The sequence below is a fragment of the Notamacropus eugenii genome, chromosome 1 (assembly GCF_028372415.1).
Source record: "Notamacropus eugenii isolate mMacEug1 chromosome 1, mMacEug1.pri_v2, whole genome shotgun sequence".
NCBI lineage: Eukaryota > Metazoa > Chordata > Mammalia > Diprotodontia > Macropodidae > Notamacropus > Notamacropus eugenii.
Window position 1 is genome coordinate 125,071,475 of NC_092872.1, and position 14,158 is coordinate 125,085,632.

General features: G+C 39.8%; 1 protein-coding gene across 30 annotated transcripts in view; it reads left to right on the forward strand.

Annotated features, from left to right (window-relative positions):
* The window catches only part of TPM1 (tropomyosin 1), a 32,490-nt gene extending 20,348 nt beyond the window's left edge, over positions 1–12,142 (forward strand). For 4 of the 30 annotated variants that reach the window (XM_072612996.1, XM_072613015.1, XM_072613143.1 and 1 more), the window contains 4 exons: positions 374–449; positions 923–985; positions 1,280–1,349; positions 11,227–12,142. In XM_072612996.1, coding sequence (XP_072469097.1) covers positions 374–449; positions 923–985; positions 1,280–1,349; positions 11,227–11,309 — 292 coding nt within the window. In that variant the 3' untranslated portion in view covers positions 11,310–12,142. Of the gene's footprint in view, positions 1–373; positions 450–922; positions 986–1,279; positions 1,350–2,527; positions 2,611–4,631; positions 4,851–9,940; positions 10,112–11,226 lie in introns of those variants that run through there. The other 26 variants (XM_072613132.1, XM_072613006.1, XM_072613077.1 and 23 more) reach the window with 13 other exon arrangements.
* The last annotated feature ends 2,016 nt before the right edge of the window (positions 12,143–14,158 follow it).

Sequence of the window (14,158 nt, forward strand, 5' to 3'; positions counted from 1 at the left end):
TGCGCCCTTTGCTGTCTCTTATATCTTGCCTTAAAGTGCTTTCTTTTTGGTCCTTTTTTGATTCTTTATTTTTCCTTCATAAACAATCTTTGGTGCAGCATAAAAGAAGCCGAGTCATCGCACTTAAAAGCTATTTTAATTATTTTACACTAAGCCCCACCTTGCTTTTATTACCATGTTGAGGGGCAGGAATGACAATGAATTCGAGCATTTTAATCTGTGATGATTTGGCTACTTTAAGGCTGCTCTTTGTCTCTAGAACTCAATTTTCATTTTTCTCCATCTCTCTCCTTTTTTTCTCCCACTATCCTTTCTTTGGCTTGATTGATCTCCTGCCCTCCCCACCCTTCCTGCCTCTGTTCTGAAATAATAGCAAATGTGCCGAGCTTGAAGAAGAGTTGAAAACTGTGACGAACAACCTGAAGTCACTGGAGGCTCAGGCTGAGAAGGTAGGCCAGAAGCATGATGTGGGGGGAAAGCACTTTTTGAAGAAATGGTTCAAAACAGTAGCCCCCCATTTCTCTTTGAGATCCTCACAGACTTAAAGCAACAATTCAACAGGTGGTTTAGGAAATAGCTAAATTCTGAGTCTACCACTAGGGGACCAGAAGAAACTTGGTGCTTCTTTCAGATGATGATATTATGTCAGGTTTGTGAGTTAGATTCAGCAATGGTTTTGTTTTTATTGGATAATGAATTTCCATGTGGATAAACGATGATCCGTTACTGATTCTCCATGTAAAACAGAGTGGCTCAACTAGAGCTTTAGTGCAGTGTGCTGCTAGTACCTGAGGTTCACCCATGCGCCTATCTGAGTGATGCTTAACAGCTTTGGGGAAGGGGGAGTGTGTGGTTCTACGTATGGGGAAAACACGTTTGCAGTGAACTTCAGCCTGACCTGGAATAATCTTTCTAATTACAGTACTCACAAAAGGAAGACAAATATGAAGAGGAAATCAAGGTCCTTTCTGACAAACTGAAAGAGGTAAAAATAATAGGAATAGGGTTTATTTGCTGAACTTTAAATGGAGATGTGTGGGCAGCAAACGTTCATTTTAAGGTTTCAGCATCCAAAAGCATGTGCTGATGACTTCATCACTGTTAATATTTATAGGATGCCCTTAGAGTCCACGTGATGTCCTGTCATCCGTGATCGCCCTAAGCCTGTCCATGAGACTGGCTCACACCTTTATACCCTGCATTGTGCTGCTTGAGATTCTTACTCTAATACTATGTGAAAGTTAAACTTTATTAACTTACATGAACTGAATCATTCTAGGCTGAGACTCGGGCTGAATTTGCTGAGAGGTCAGTAACCAAATTGGAAAAGAGCATTGATGACTTAGAAGGTAAGACTTTGTTAGGGTTTTTTACTTCACTTTGAGGGGGAGGGGTGTTCATTTTTTCAGCTGAAGGTTGACTTGGTAAAACTTTCTTTTCCAGCCCAAATTTATGAACCTTAATTCATTGTTTAGGTGGGCAGTTATTTTGCTCTTGCTACTCTTTTCCTCTTGACATTTTCAGACTGTTGCCTTTAAGATCTGCTTACTTTGAGTTCATTTAGAACTGTTTGGTCTCTGTGTCTGGAAAGTTGATGTTGAGATCTGAAGGATTATGGGTTGGCTTTCAATCTATTATGTACATTAGTGTGTGTAAGTGTGTTTGTGTATACGTATGTTTGTGTATGTATATATGGAAAGGAGAGGAAGAAAGGGGAGGAGGGAGAGAGAGAAAGAGTGTCTAGGAGTCTTAGAGAAGAGAAAAGTAGGCATTTGAAACAGAGGATAGGGCAGACAGCAGGAAGTACAGCAAGTCATTGAAGCAGAAAATGTGACAATTGCAAAATGATCTAGCCCCAAACTTTGAGAAAGCTTCATTCAGACAAAAGGTAGAAGACTGAAAACTTCAGTCACCACAGAGGTCCCTGCTACAAAATGAATGAGCAGCACACTCCACCCTCCTGGAGCAGGAATGATGCCCAAAGGGTTTAGACAGATAGCAGAATGGGCTGAGAGAAGGGTAGCTTAAGTAACACTTCAAGAAATCCATATCCCCATGACTAGTTCCATCAGGAAGTTGGTGACTTTAAGGTAAGGCAAGATAAGGATGACAGACTGTAATTACAAAGAGTTCCACCTGAGTATTGGCCTTGGAACTCTTCCTACCAGTGTTTCTGGCTGCAGATTGGTAGCTGTTTCAGTGCAATTAAAATACAGTTCTATAAAAGAATGTTTCACTATGTACCCAGTATACTTTTGTTTAAGTTTTCATGTGGCTTATTTGACACTATATTTTATTATGATTTATCCTGTCAAGTCATTCTCATTTCATTTTCTAATGGTTATTTGTTATTTGTTTTTATTTTAAACCCTCCTCTTCTGACCACCTGCCGCCATTACTTCCTTCATGCACTGCCTTTCTCTTGCTGCTGTTTCTGGATGGTCTCCATGCTCCCTCCTTCACCCTTCATCCGACCCCTCTCCACTTCCACGCCCTTGTGTCTCTGCCTTCCACTTCATGGTGGTAGATGAACTATATGCTCAGAAGCTGAAGTACAAAGCAATCAGTGAGGAGCTGGACCACGCTCTCAATGACATGACTTCAATGTAAATGACCTTCTCTGCCTGCCTGCTTGCCTGCTTCTGTGCACACTCCCTGCTAGTCCCTTCCCCCTTTGCTTCCATCTCCACAAATGCCCGTCTCATCTGCAGACCTCCAGTTGTTTTGCTTTAACAGTCCCCCATCCCACGTTGCTTAGGGATCACCCTTCTGTTTGTATAAATTTAGAAGTCCAATATCAGTATCATTTCTTAATAACAAAGGTAAATTTAGTTAGGTCTGTCAGAGGGCATTTTCTCCCAGTTATGGGTTTTATTTGAAGAATTTTAACCTCACTTTCTGTTTCTCAGCAACAAGCTGTTGGCATCTTTTAGAAGTGAGATGTGTTCATTCACTGAACAAGGGTTATCTCAAAAATTAAACTAGGAAAATAGTTCTGTTTATGAGTAATTTCCCTAGAGTAGAAGAAAAAAGTATACTAAAAGCTGCATTATACAAGATAATACTTTTCTTTAAAATGATGAAACATCACCCCAAAAAAGAGGAAAATCATTAACATGGGGGTCATAGGGTTTCAAGCTAGAAGGAAACTTAGCAGTCATCTAGTTCAAGTCATTCATTTTACGGATGGACTGATTGAGACTGAGAGATGGGCAGTGAGTTGCCCAAGGCCACACATGTAAGCAGGTAACTCAGTTGGGATTCCAAGCCAGGTTGTCTGACTTTAAATCTAGTTCTCTTTTCACTTTACTGCATTTCGTGAAATGCTCTTAACTCACACATTGATTTGGCTTTATTTGTATACTGAGAATTTCAGACAGTATTAACTTGATCCCCTTGGTTTCCACATTGAATCTTGTTTTTCAAAAGATTGAAATAGCTTCCATTCCATTAGTGTGTCAGTGTAGCTCTCCAAAGAGAAGGACAACACCAACAGAAGCCACAATTTAAATCCTGAATTTAGTGACCTGGTTTTTGTATTACTCTTTAAGTGTTGGTCAGGACCCCACCATCAGCACGGGTAGTCTTCTAAAAGGAATTTGTGTGCAACGAGAAGAATAACGGACTAGATTTGGGGCCTCACTTTGCCACTGATTGGCCATGAGCCCTCAGGCAGGTCGCTGTGCTTTGCTTAACACATCTGTAAGGTGGAGGGATTGGTCTAGAGAGACCCAGATGATCTCACATTCGACAACCCTGTCCTGTGCTACGAAAGGGGAGACAGCAAGTCTATTGACAAAGGCCTGGATTCAGGCATTAGCTACATGACATTAAGAAAATTAGTTACATCTCTAAGTCTCTGTTTCCTCCTGTAAAATGAAGGCGTTAAACTGCATGGTTTCTGAGGGCCCTGTAACACTAACATTCTACGTATAGACCTAAACATTGCTTATGCAATTCACATGCTATGGCAGCATCTCAATCATAACTTTTCCACCTTCAAATTCTAGCCTAACAGATTCCTCCAGGATGGTTTTATCATTTTAATAACCTTCCTACCATATCCTGTTCATAAAACATGGTGACCTCAAATGTGTAGTGCACAGTTTCATGCGTTCATATTTATAAAACCTCCCTGTTCAAGGAAGAATTAGAGAATCTCTGTCTCTAAAGACTGATTTGGATGACTGAGACCAGTTCTTCAGTTCTGTTATATCTGTAAAATGAACTGGTTGAATAAGATAATCTCTCCCAGCTCTAATCAGTCAGTCAATCAACAAACACTTATTAAGGACCCACCATATGCCAGGCACTGTGCTAAACTCTAATATTCTGTGATACTGAGAAAAACAAAAGCCTTGTACCAATTAGTAAATATTCTGTAGGGTGGCCATTTATCGTAAAACTCACTCTGATAGGCCTAGGTATGTATCTTTTAAAATTTAACAATCAGGAGGATCCTTAGAACAGCTTTGAATCTGTGCTAGAACGCTGCCATAAATTCTGCCAAACATGTGGCTGGCATTGCATGCTGAGTTCTGTCCCATTATTATTGCTGGGTTTTTTGTTTTTCCTTTTTTTCCATTGTGCCACTCTTCTTTCCCCCCTCCTGCCTTTTTATCTTCATGCAGATAAATTTCTTTGCTTCACCTCTCTCAAGACTCCTTCATCAAGCTGGATGTTCCACCTGTCTGAGCTCTGCAGTTTTTCTCAGGTTTATTGTGTCCTCCAGCTGACTTTGATTCTGTCTTCCTTTAGCATCCTGCCTCAGGGCAAGGCTTGCACTGTGCCTTCTATTGTACAGAAACTCTTTCTTCTGATGTAAAATAAACACCTGTGTGGAAGCTGTATCTGTTTTGCTATTCCTTTACACCTCCTATTTATTGGCTGAGCAGTTTGAACACCGAATAAAACTGAAAATCTGCTTCTTGCCACAAGAGATTTATTTGGGGCTGCCCCTTTTCTCATTCCCCTCCTCTCTGCATTATATATAAATGTTAGTCCTTTTGGAAATCACAAAATCTTATTTTTTAGCCTACAAACCTTTGTTCATGTAAGAGCTTGGCTGTCCTACTGTTAATATCTCAGTCTCTTTTCATTTAATTTGAGGTTTTGTCCCCATGATTCTGTGAGGAAAGATCTGTTTCAACCAGTCATCAAGTATTTTTTAAGCACCTACCATGTGCTAGACACTGTACAGCTTTGAACATATCCCGGATCTTGGAAACTCATGTTGGAACTGGTCAAACAGAATCCAGCTTCAAAGAACCGTGAGTTCCAAGGGGAGAGGCTGAGTGCTCTTGCACTGCAGGAGACGTTGAAATCGTTTATAATATATTCATTATGCCCAGTTGTCTCTTCTCATTTTCATCCTGAAACTGTCCTTTGGGTTTTCTGAACAATGTGATACTAAGTCAGAAGTGCAAACTTCATGATCGTACTTCCTGTACAAGGCAGAGAGGCTCCACACTGACCATCGCTGGCTTGAGGAGCTGTCTTTAGAACGCCTTAATTGTTTTTAAGGTGTGGCCAATTAAAAGTTGATTTTGTTTTCCTACTTCAAATTTGGGGAGCGTTAGTGATGGGGAGGGTGTTAGATATCATTATTTAAGAGCAGCTATTTGAAAAATCTTGTGGGGCAACGAGGTGGTGTAGTGAGTAGAGCACCAGCCCTGGAGTCAGGAAGACCTGAGTTCAAATCCAGCCTCAGACACTTGATACTTAATAGCTGTGTGACCTTCGACAAGTCCTTTAACCCCAATTACCTTGCCTTCCCCCCTCCAAAAAACAAAACAAATTTTAAAAAATAAGAAAATCTTGTTTCCTACCTTAAGAACTGCGAGAAATTTAGAACTTTGAAAGTACAATTTTCTCTTTTTTTCCTTCTTGACATGTTCCCACCACCAGCACGCTGGCTATATCTCCCCTTTGTTTTTAAGTCCCAAGCTGTTTTGTGTGTATGAAGTGTTTGTGATTTTTTTCATTGATCTAAAATAGTGGATATGCCACTCTTTCCTGGGTTGCTACACAGTAAGAATCCATCTCCCAATGGCCACTAGCTGGTGGGATGAGCCTCTCTGTATGGAGCGGGACTGGTTTTTAGACAGTAGGCAGGATCTCTTCCCCAGGCCATACTTGAAACTTTTCCCACTGATAGGATTGAGCAGAGTTTGTTCTCCACTGACTTAGCCTAGGAAAACACAATCACCTCCATGCTCTGATGAGGTATTAAAAGGAGGACTTCAATGGATGTCACTATAATCTATTAATATAAGAATAACTCCAGAAATAGTGTCAGCTGCTCTTTAGACTCTAGGAAGGATATGAAATACAGTTGTTGTTTTTTTAAATATGGCTTGTGAACTCGTTTTTTGTCTCGTTTTTTGGCAGTGTTATTAAAAGTTTTTCTTTTATCTGGAATCTGGACAATCCCTCCCTCCAGAGAGGAAGAAGTTTTATGGTTTGAGTTAATGTTTTGCTTTGTTTCTCCCCTAAAGGTATTTGGCTCTTCTTCTGATCAGGGACTCTTGCTTTCTAATTTTAATTTAAAGAGAAAAGTGATGATGTATCACTTGTGGCTTCCTGTCTTAAACAAAATAGCTCCTGCTTTAGTTAATATCCAGATAATCCCTGAATACTTTTCAATATGTAAAACTATGCTTGAGGTGCATCTATTTTTAGGTGTTCCCAAGACTTGAAAGTGTTCTTTAAGCATTATGAGAGGAGAGGAGGGGAGAAGAGAGACTAGAAGATTGGAAAGGTCGCCCAAGATGAAACCAAGTATGCTAAGTGAGGCTTGGTGGCAGGGAGAGTGGAGGGAGATGAATGATATAATATATAAAGCTATTCATATTTATACAGATGTCCTCACAGACCTCTTAGAATATGCTTGGCATTGCCCTCAAGGTACCAGAGACAAGCTAAGTTTTGGTTGGCAGGCAAGTTGGCACCAGGTTGATAACTATTCCCAAACACCTCTTTGAAAGCTGGGAGAAGACTGTTTTCTGTTATAAAATATGATCTTCCTGTGCTTTTGTGTGAAATATAAGTAATTTGATTCCCAGGCAGCTACCATCCAGGCAACCACTCTTACTTCCACCGGAACCCAGAAATTTAGGAGAAGCTTCAAAGATAACAGCAAGAGTGGATTATATAATTATATATACATATATATGTATTATATTATAGAATACTATAATCAGCTAGCACACACAAACTAGGAGGCTAGCAGAGGTCTAACCACTTCCTGCTGTTACTACTATTATGTAACTGACTACTGTAGGGTGGCATGATTTGGGCAGTAAATTTAATCATGAGAAATTAGTTTCCCTCCCAGCATAAAGATTTCATAGATTACCTGGACCATTATTTTAAAATCTGCATGCCCTCAGACCTTAGATTTGGTAGCTGATCATTTTCTCTGATTGGCAGGACTGCCATCTTTTTTAAGATTATGTAGGATACCAACTCCTTGGCTATCCCAACCATCATACTTTTCCTTCATTAAAAATAGATCCATCTAAAAATAGAAAACTTTTCTTGTACTGAGCACAACCACTTTCCCATTTTGGTGTGTATTCTCATACATGTTGATCTTCATCATGTTATAGGTTACACTCCAATTCTAGCAACTTTTAGTCAAATAATAATAATTATGAATGTACTGATAATTGCATAGTAACTTTGTAGTTATTTTAAATATTGCTATTAATAATATTTAATTTATGTAGCATTTTAAGGTTGCAAAGTGCTACACATGTATCATTTAATCTTCATAACAACTCTGTGAGGTATGTATTACATTATTATTCACATTTTACAGATGAAACAACTGAGGCACAGAGAGGTTAAGTGATTTTCCCAGAGCCACATAGCTATTAAGTGTCTGAACCAGGATTTTAATTCAGACCTTGCTGCCTCCAAGTCCATCACTTTTATCCACTGTACCACCTATCTGCCTTGTAGCATCAGCAGCAGGTATATTATGTTGCAATGTAAAACTTTTACTCCATGCTCCAGACACGGACATGTCTGTTCAGATGTCCCAGAGCAAATGTCAATTGAAATATTGATAATTGTCCACATAATGGACAATTTATCAGTCAATGAATATGAAGCCATAATGTCTGTGCACGTTAGGACAGAAATATACAATGTGCATATATTTTAGATCTGTACTCAAAAGTAAAATGTTTGAATTCTGGTCCAGTGTTAGTATCAAATGGCCTCTCCCTTCCAACTTAAAAACGGCAACATATTCAAGCCGCCCTCTCTCAAAGCCCTGGAGTTAGCAGCTCAATTGTTTTTATTTCCCTTTAGTGTTAGACAGAAGTCCTTCTACATATTTATGCTCTAAAAAAGGCAATGTGAAGTTCCAGAATGATAAGTAGAAGGAAACCACATGGTCAGGAAGTGGGAAAGCTAGTTTTCTTCTACCCGTCCTCCTGAGGAAATTGATGCAGTAGTAAATTGATTTAACATTCCCCAAAACCAATTAGAGTTTGTCCTCCTCCCTGCAAGATAGGGAAACAGATAGCAAGGACTTGAGGCTATGTTATCTTAAACTGGGCTATTCTGGCCAAAGTTATTTATAATTTTCCTTTCATTTAGCTGTAGACTTAAAACTCAGTTTTCAAACACATACACACTCATAGTGGGGAGAGGAGGAGAAATTGGCACAGATTTTTCAGGAATTTCACTTGTTTATACTGGAAAACAAAATTCCATTTTGAAATGAAACAGTTTCGAATAATTTGTCATATTCCAGCCTCTTACCAGTAGGTTTCTACATCCTCATTGTGGTGTGGTAAGATCTGATATTAGAATGCTATAGCCTCCCCCATCCTCTTTAATTCCCATAATAGAATTGTATGACATTTCCTAAGAGCCTTAGTTGAGGGCCCTCAAGGCCAAGCTTTTGAAACTGCTCTCAGGTTTTGAGAGCAAAACTGCCGAAGGAGTTGGATTGGAATTGCAAGGATATAGGTTCCAAACATTGCTCTGCCCCTTCCTATGAGATGGGTGAGACCTGTAATCTCTTCAAGGCTTCAGTTTCTTCATATGTAAAATAAGGAGGTAAAGTAGATGACTTCCCTGAGAGTCCTCACACTCCTAAAATTCTGTAATTCTGAGATCTTTGGGGAAGAAAACTGCTTCCAGACACTCTCCTATAGAGATGGCAGAAGTGAGGATTAATCATTATTTGAGCTAACAAGAACTGCATTCTTCTACTTCCCCTTTCTTTCATCCACAATGTTTACATCATGTATCCTTTTAGTAGAAAAAGGTGAGTCATGTGGTTGTTTTTGTTTTTATTTGCTGGTTTTCTTTGGAAGAAAAAAGGAAACTCCAGCTTTTATTTTAAATTTCCTGAGTAGAGTCCTATGGGCTTGGAGGGGGTGAAGGGTCAGCGTAGGAGATGAGGGAAAGGGTAAGTATTGCACTACAAAGACTTGGTGGACAGATGCTTACAAAACTTTGGGGGTAGAAATGACCGACTAGGTTCTCCTGTTCCATTGCTAGGCTATGGCTGATGAGCACAGTCCCCATGCCTATCTTGGGGCTGAGCCCATTTTCAGAAACCATATGTGACTTTATCTTTGGTAAGACAAGGTGTACGAGTGTTCATTCTTGGTATGAGTGTTCATTCTTTCTCCTCCTGGTATCCTGTTCTCCCTCATCCAAGGCCCTCTGACATTTCTAGCCTTGTCAAAGCTGTCCTTCCTCAGGTCTTTGTATGGGGCTTTACTCATCAGCCATCCTGGTGTATAAGATTGATGAGGCTGAAGGTAAAGTGTTCTAAAGAAATAACCAGTTACCAACTGCCTGGGGTGTGATTGTTTCCTCTCTGTTAACTCCTGTTCCCATTATTTCCTCTGACTAACCCTCTGTTCATTCTGCCTCTCTTTTTCTCTTCTAACCTGCTTGCTGATTTGTACAGACCAGCTCTACCAGCAACTTGAGCAAAACCGCCGCCTAACTAATGAACTAAAGCTGGCCCTGAATGAGGATTAACCTTGTGTGCCATAGACACGTCAGTCTTTATAACTTAAACTGTAATGCTTCATTAAGGTTGAATTCTAGAAATGTAGTCCATCTGCAGGAAACCTGTGGATTACAGTATGAGGGATTAATAATGGTCAGTTCTGGAGATATTCAAGTGAGAGAAATCTAGCCAAGAGGCTAGCGTTGTCTAGCCTTTCTTCTTCCCTGACTAGAGTAATTCCCTTGGCTCTTGATTTTGATTCCAGTCTGATATTTTGCTAAAATACATAGAAATCTCTATAAGTACACGTATATACTACATCTCCTCCGTACTCCTCCATGGCCTCCGGTTTGGATAGTTTGACAAGGTTCTGAATTGTCTGCTGCTAACTAGAGAAAAGGGGTGAGCCCACCTCTCACTCTCAAAGTCAAAGCAGACAATGGCTCTCTGCTTGAACATACCATGTCCTGTTTGAATTATGATTCAGGACAGCCATGTGTAAGCAACCCAGGCTTTGAAAAGAGAGCCCCGGGTTGGCTGAAAGACATGCTTATTTCAGTCTCATAGTGTGGATGGGATCTAGAAGTCTGACAAACGAGAATTTTGTGCTAATGTTCAGTGTCCTTGAAGAGTGTTGTGACTATGTGCTAATGAAACGTGCATGCAACACAACTCTTTAATTGTTGATAATCTTTTAGCAGGAGAAATGGTTCATTTGACTTTGCATTACGAACCCTTGTTATTTCATTCTCACTTTCTAAAAGGTTGAGTTATGGTGCCATTTCCAAAATCCTTAAGTGCCCCGAATCAAAGGACCTACGTTCAGATCCCAACTTAACCTATAAGTGGTTAAGGCAACCAAGTGACAAATGACTTTGTTAAATCTCCATTTTACTTAGGAAAGCCAGTTATATTTGGTTTTTCCCTCTCTATGTATTGATTCTCATGGTAAACAAGTAGTGACCCTTTACCAAATCTGACCTACATTTACTCAGAACAGTTTGTAAATGTAGGGGCACCCTGGGGGACTTAGAATTCTCTGATTCGTTTTACCTAAGCCACCATACCTCTTTCTAGGTCTTGGTCAATTGGAAACCATGACTAGTGTATTATGAGCATGCCTGGTTCCAATCATCTAAATCTGTTCTTCATGATTCATTATTTGCATGCTTGAATGTATTAGAGCATCAGTGTATCCAAAGAGCTGCTATTGATGTCTTAATTTTCTAATCCCACAACAGAGAAAGTGGCACATGCCAAGGAAGAAAATCTTAGTATGCATCAGATGTTGGATCAGACTTTACTGGAGTTAAACAACATGTGAAAACCTCCTTAGCAACGACCACATTCTTATCTTTTTTTTTTTTAATTTTTTTTATAAACACCTGCTTGCCATGAAACCCCTTTCATTTGTTTTTCATTCTGTTTTACCACTGTCACGGGAACATCTGTAAAATACCAGCCAGACATTAGGGGAACAGCAGAAAAGGGCAAGCCTTCAACAGGGCAGGGTGATGATGGTTTAAACGTGCCATTTCCCAGTAGAATGTTGCCTACATTTTGTAGAGAGTCTAGCAACACAGTAGGTGCAGTCCAGGATTCCTTACTAAAGCAGAAAGATTTCCACTTCAAGTGCCAACTCTGTATTTAACAAGATTAACATTGGAAACACAATCAGGTGTGGACTGGTGCTACTTTGAGCAAAAGGTACTTCTGTGGTCTTTTGTTTGATCATACAATTTAGAATTCTGTCCAGCACAGTAATTTATTTTGTTTGAGTTTTATTAAGAGATGAGAATTTGGACTTTCTATGCCTGAATTCAATTGAAAACATCAACAAAAGATTTGTAAGCCACACAGCTATGTACTTCAGTACACTTGGATGCTTGCAGCTCATTACAAATTGTAGGGCAGCATTTCTAAAGGAATTTCCACTCTTTTTTTTCTTCAGTTTTTCATGTTTAAAATGAAAGATTAATTTAGGCACTACATAAAATTGGTAGAGAAAAATGTTTCTTATTTGTGTTGGGGGGATTAAAAATCGGTGTTTGCCTCACTTTATTTTACACACTCTTGAGCAGTTTTTAAAAGTTATAACTATGTAAACATTGTATAATGATATGGAATAAAAATGCACATTTTAGGACATTTTCTAAATTTGGTGGTTTTTGTCATTTGTATTCCGTCTTGTGAATATGGATTGGGTTATTTCTTCTTTCTGCGCCCATCATTGCATTGTTTCCCTGAAACAAGGCACCATGGTAAAGTGCAACTGAAAACTGGGTTCAGGTTAATCAAGGTAGCATAAATGCAACGAGACAATAAAAAGGGGCAAATAACTCTTTAAAAAGTCATATGCAATGTATGATACTGTTGGCATGGTTTCCACTTAATCATGTGTGTATATATTAGGACACAGATAAATGATGATCCTTTACACAGATTTCCAGAATTTTCTGATTGTTTTCTTCCCCTACACACAGCCAACATTAAAGTCCTTGTAGAGTCCCTGTAATAGACACACTATGGCTGCAAATGCACCAAATTTCCTGTTGCTTTCCAAATGACTAGAATTTACTTAAGAGTTTTCTCTTTAATAGCTCTGCTTTCTTCTTGGACCTGAAATTCTTAAATCACTTACCCTCCCTGGGCCTCAGTTTCCTTATTTGTGAAAGGAGGGGGTTGGACTAGAGTGGCCTCTGGGGTCCTTTCTGTCTCTGGATCAGTGACTTTTTCTGGGTCTCAGTTGACTCATCTATAAAACAAGATTACTAAATACTTTACTTGCCCAAAGCTGGAGGTAGAGAGGGAAGAAAATGAACGATATGATTTCACGAGAGCACTTCTGGTTCCTAAATCTAAATCATTCAAGATACGAGCCTAACAGTTACTGAATTTTCTACAGACCAAGGGAAACTCAAAGCAAGAGGCATTTCAGGTGCCACTAAGGAGAAACTAAACCTGTAATTAGTCACAGTATTCTGTATGATCACAGATACGGAACTGGAAGAGGTCATGTCATCTAGTCCAACTCTCAGATTCTACACATGAAAAAAGGGAGCTTCACTTTCTCCAGTTAAGTGATTTGCCCAGGGTCACTCAGGCAGTAATAATTGCTTTTCAGCTGTGTCCTACTCTTTGCGACCCCACTTGGGGTTAATACTGAAGGGGTTTCCATTTACTTCTTCGGCTCATTTGACAGATGAAGAAACTGAGGCAAAGGGGGGTTAAGTGACTTACCCAGGGCCACACAGCTAGGAAGTGTCTGAGGCTAGATTTGAACACAGGAAGATGAATCTTCCTGACTCTAGGCCTGGCACTCCATCCAGCAGCATTTAGAAAATGTGTTAAGGTTTGTAAAGCACTTTGCATACATATCCGCTTTGATCCTTACCACAACCTGGGAGGTAGGTGCCATGGTTATTGCCATTTTACAGATAACTGAGGGACAGAGTAGGTGAGTAAAGGTTGAAATCAGATCTTCCTGCCTCCAAGTCCAACACTACCCATTATTGTCACCTAGCCACCAGTAAGTAAATGAATTGGGATTTGATCCCCGGTCCTCTGACGCCAATTCCATTGCTGTTTCCATGGTACCATAGGACATAGCTATCCACGATTGCCAGAAATGCCCTATGTCTCCCATGCCAGTTGTAGCTACAACTGCTTAGATCATAACTTTCCAAAAGTCTCCTTCACCCGGAGAATGGCTCCTGAGATCTCTCTGGGTTACTGTGTTTTCCCTCAAGCTACAGGAAGTGGTTGCAGCTGTCTGGGAGAAACTTTGGAATGTCCCAATGAAAACAAAAAGGGCTAAAGTATTGAGTTAAACAAGCTTCGTGCCATTGCTTCCAAAATTAGAGGCTTGGTTTTTGAAAGAAATCAGAAATGTGTGGAGCATTCCTTCCATTCTGCATACTTTTTGACACTAAGTCTTTTCAGAGCTACATTCCTGAGACAGATGTCATAAATTTTGTGTGTCACACTGAATGAGTGAAGCTTTGTTGAGTGTTCACCAAAGTGAATGGAATTTGTGCCAGAATTGTGACAAAGGGAAATCATTCCTCAAGAATGAAGCTGGCTCCTGCTGCTGAGAGAGCCAAATTGCCAGTTGGTAGGTAACACCAAGAATAAAAATAAAAGGAAAATGTCTTATTCTTACCTGGATGTTGT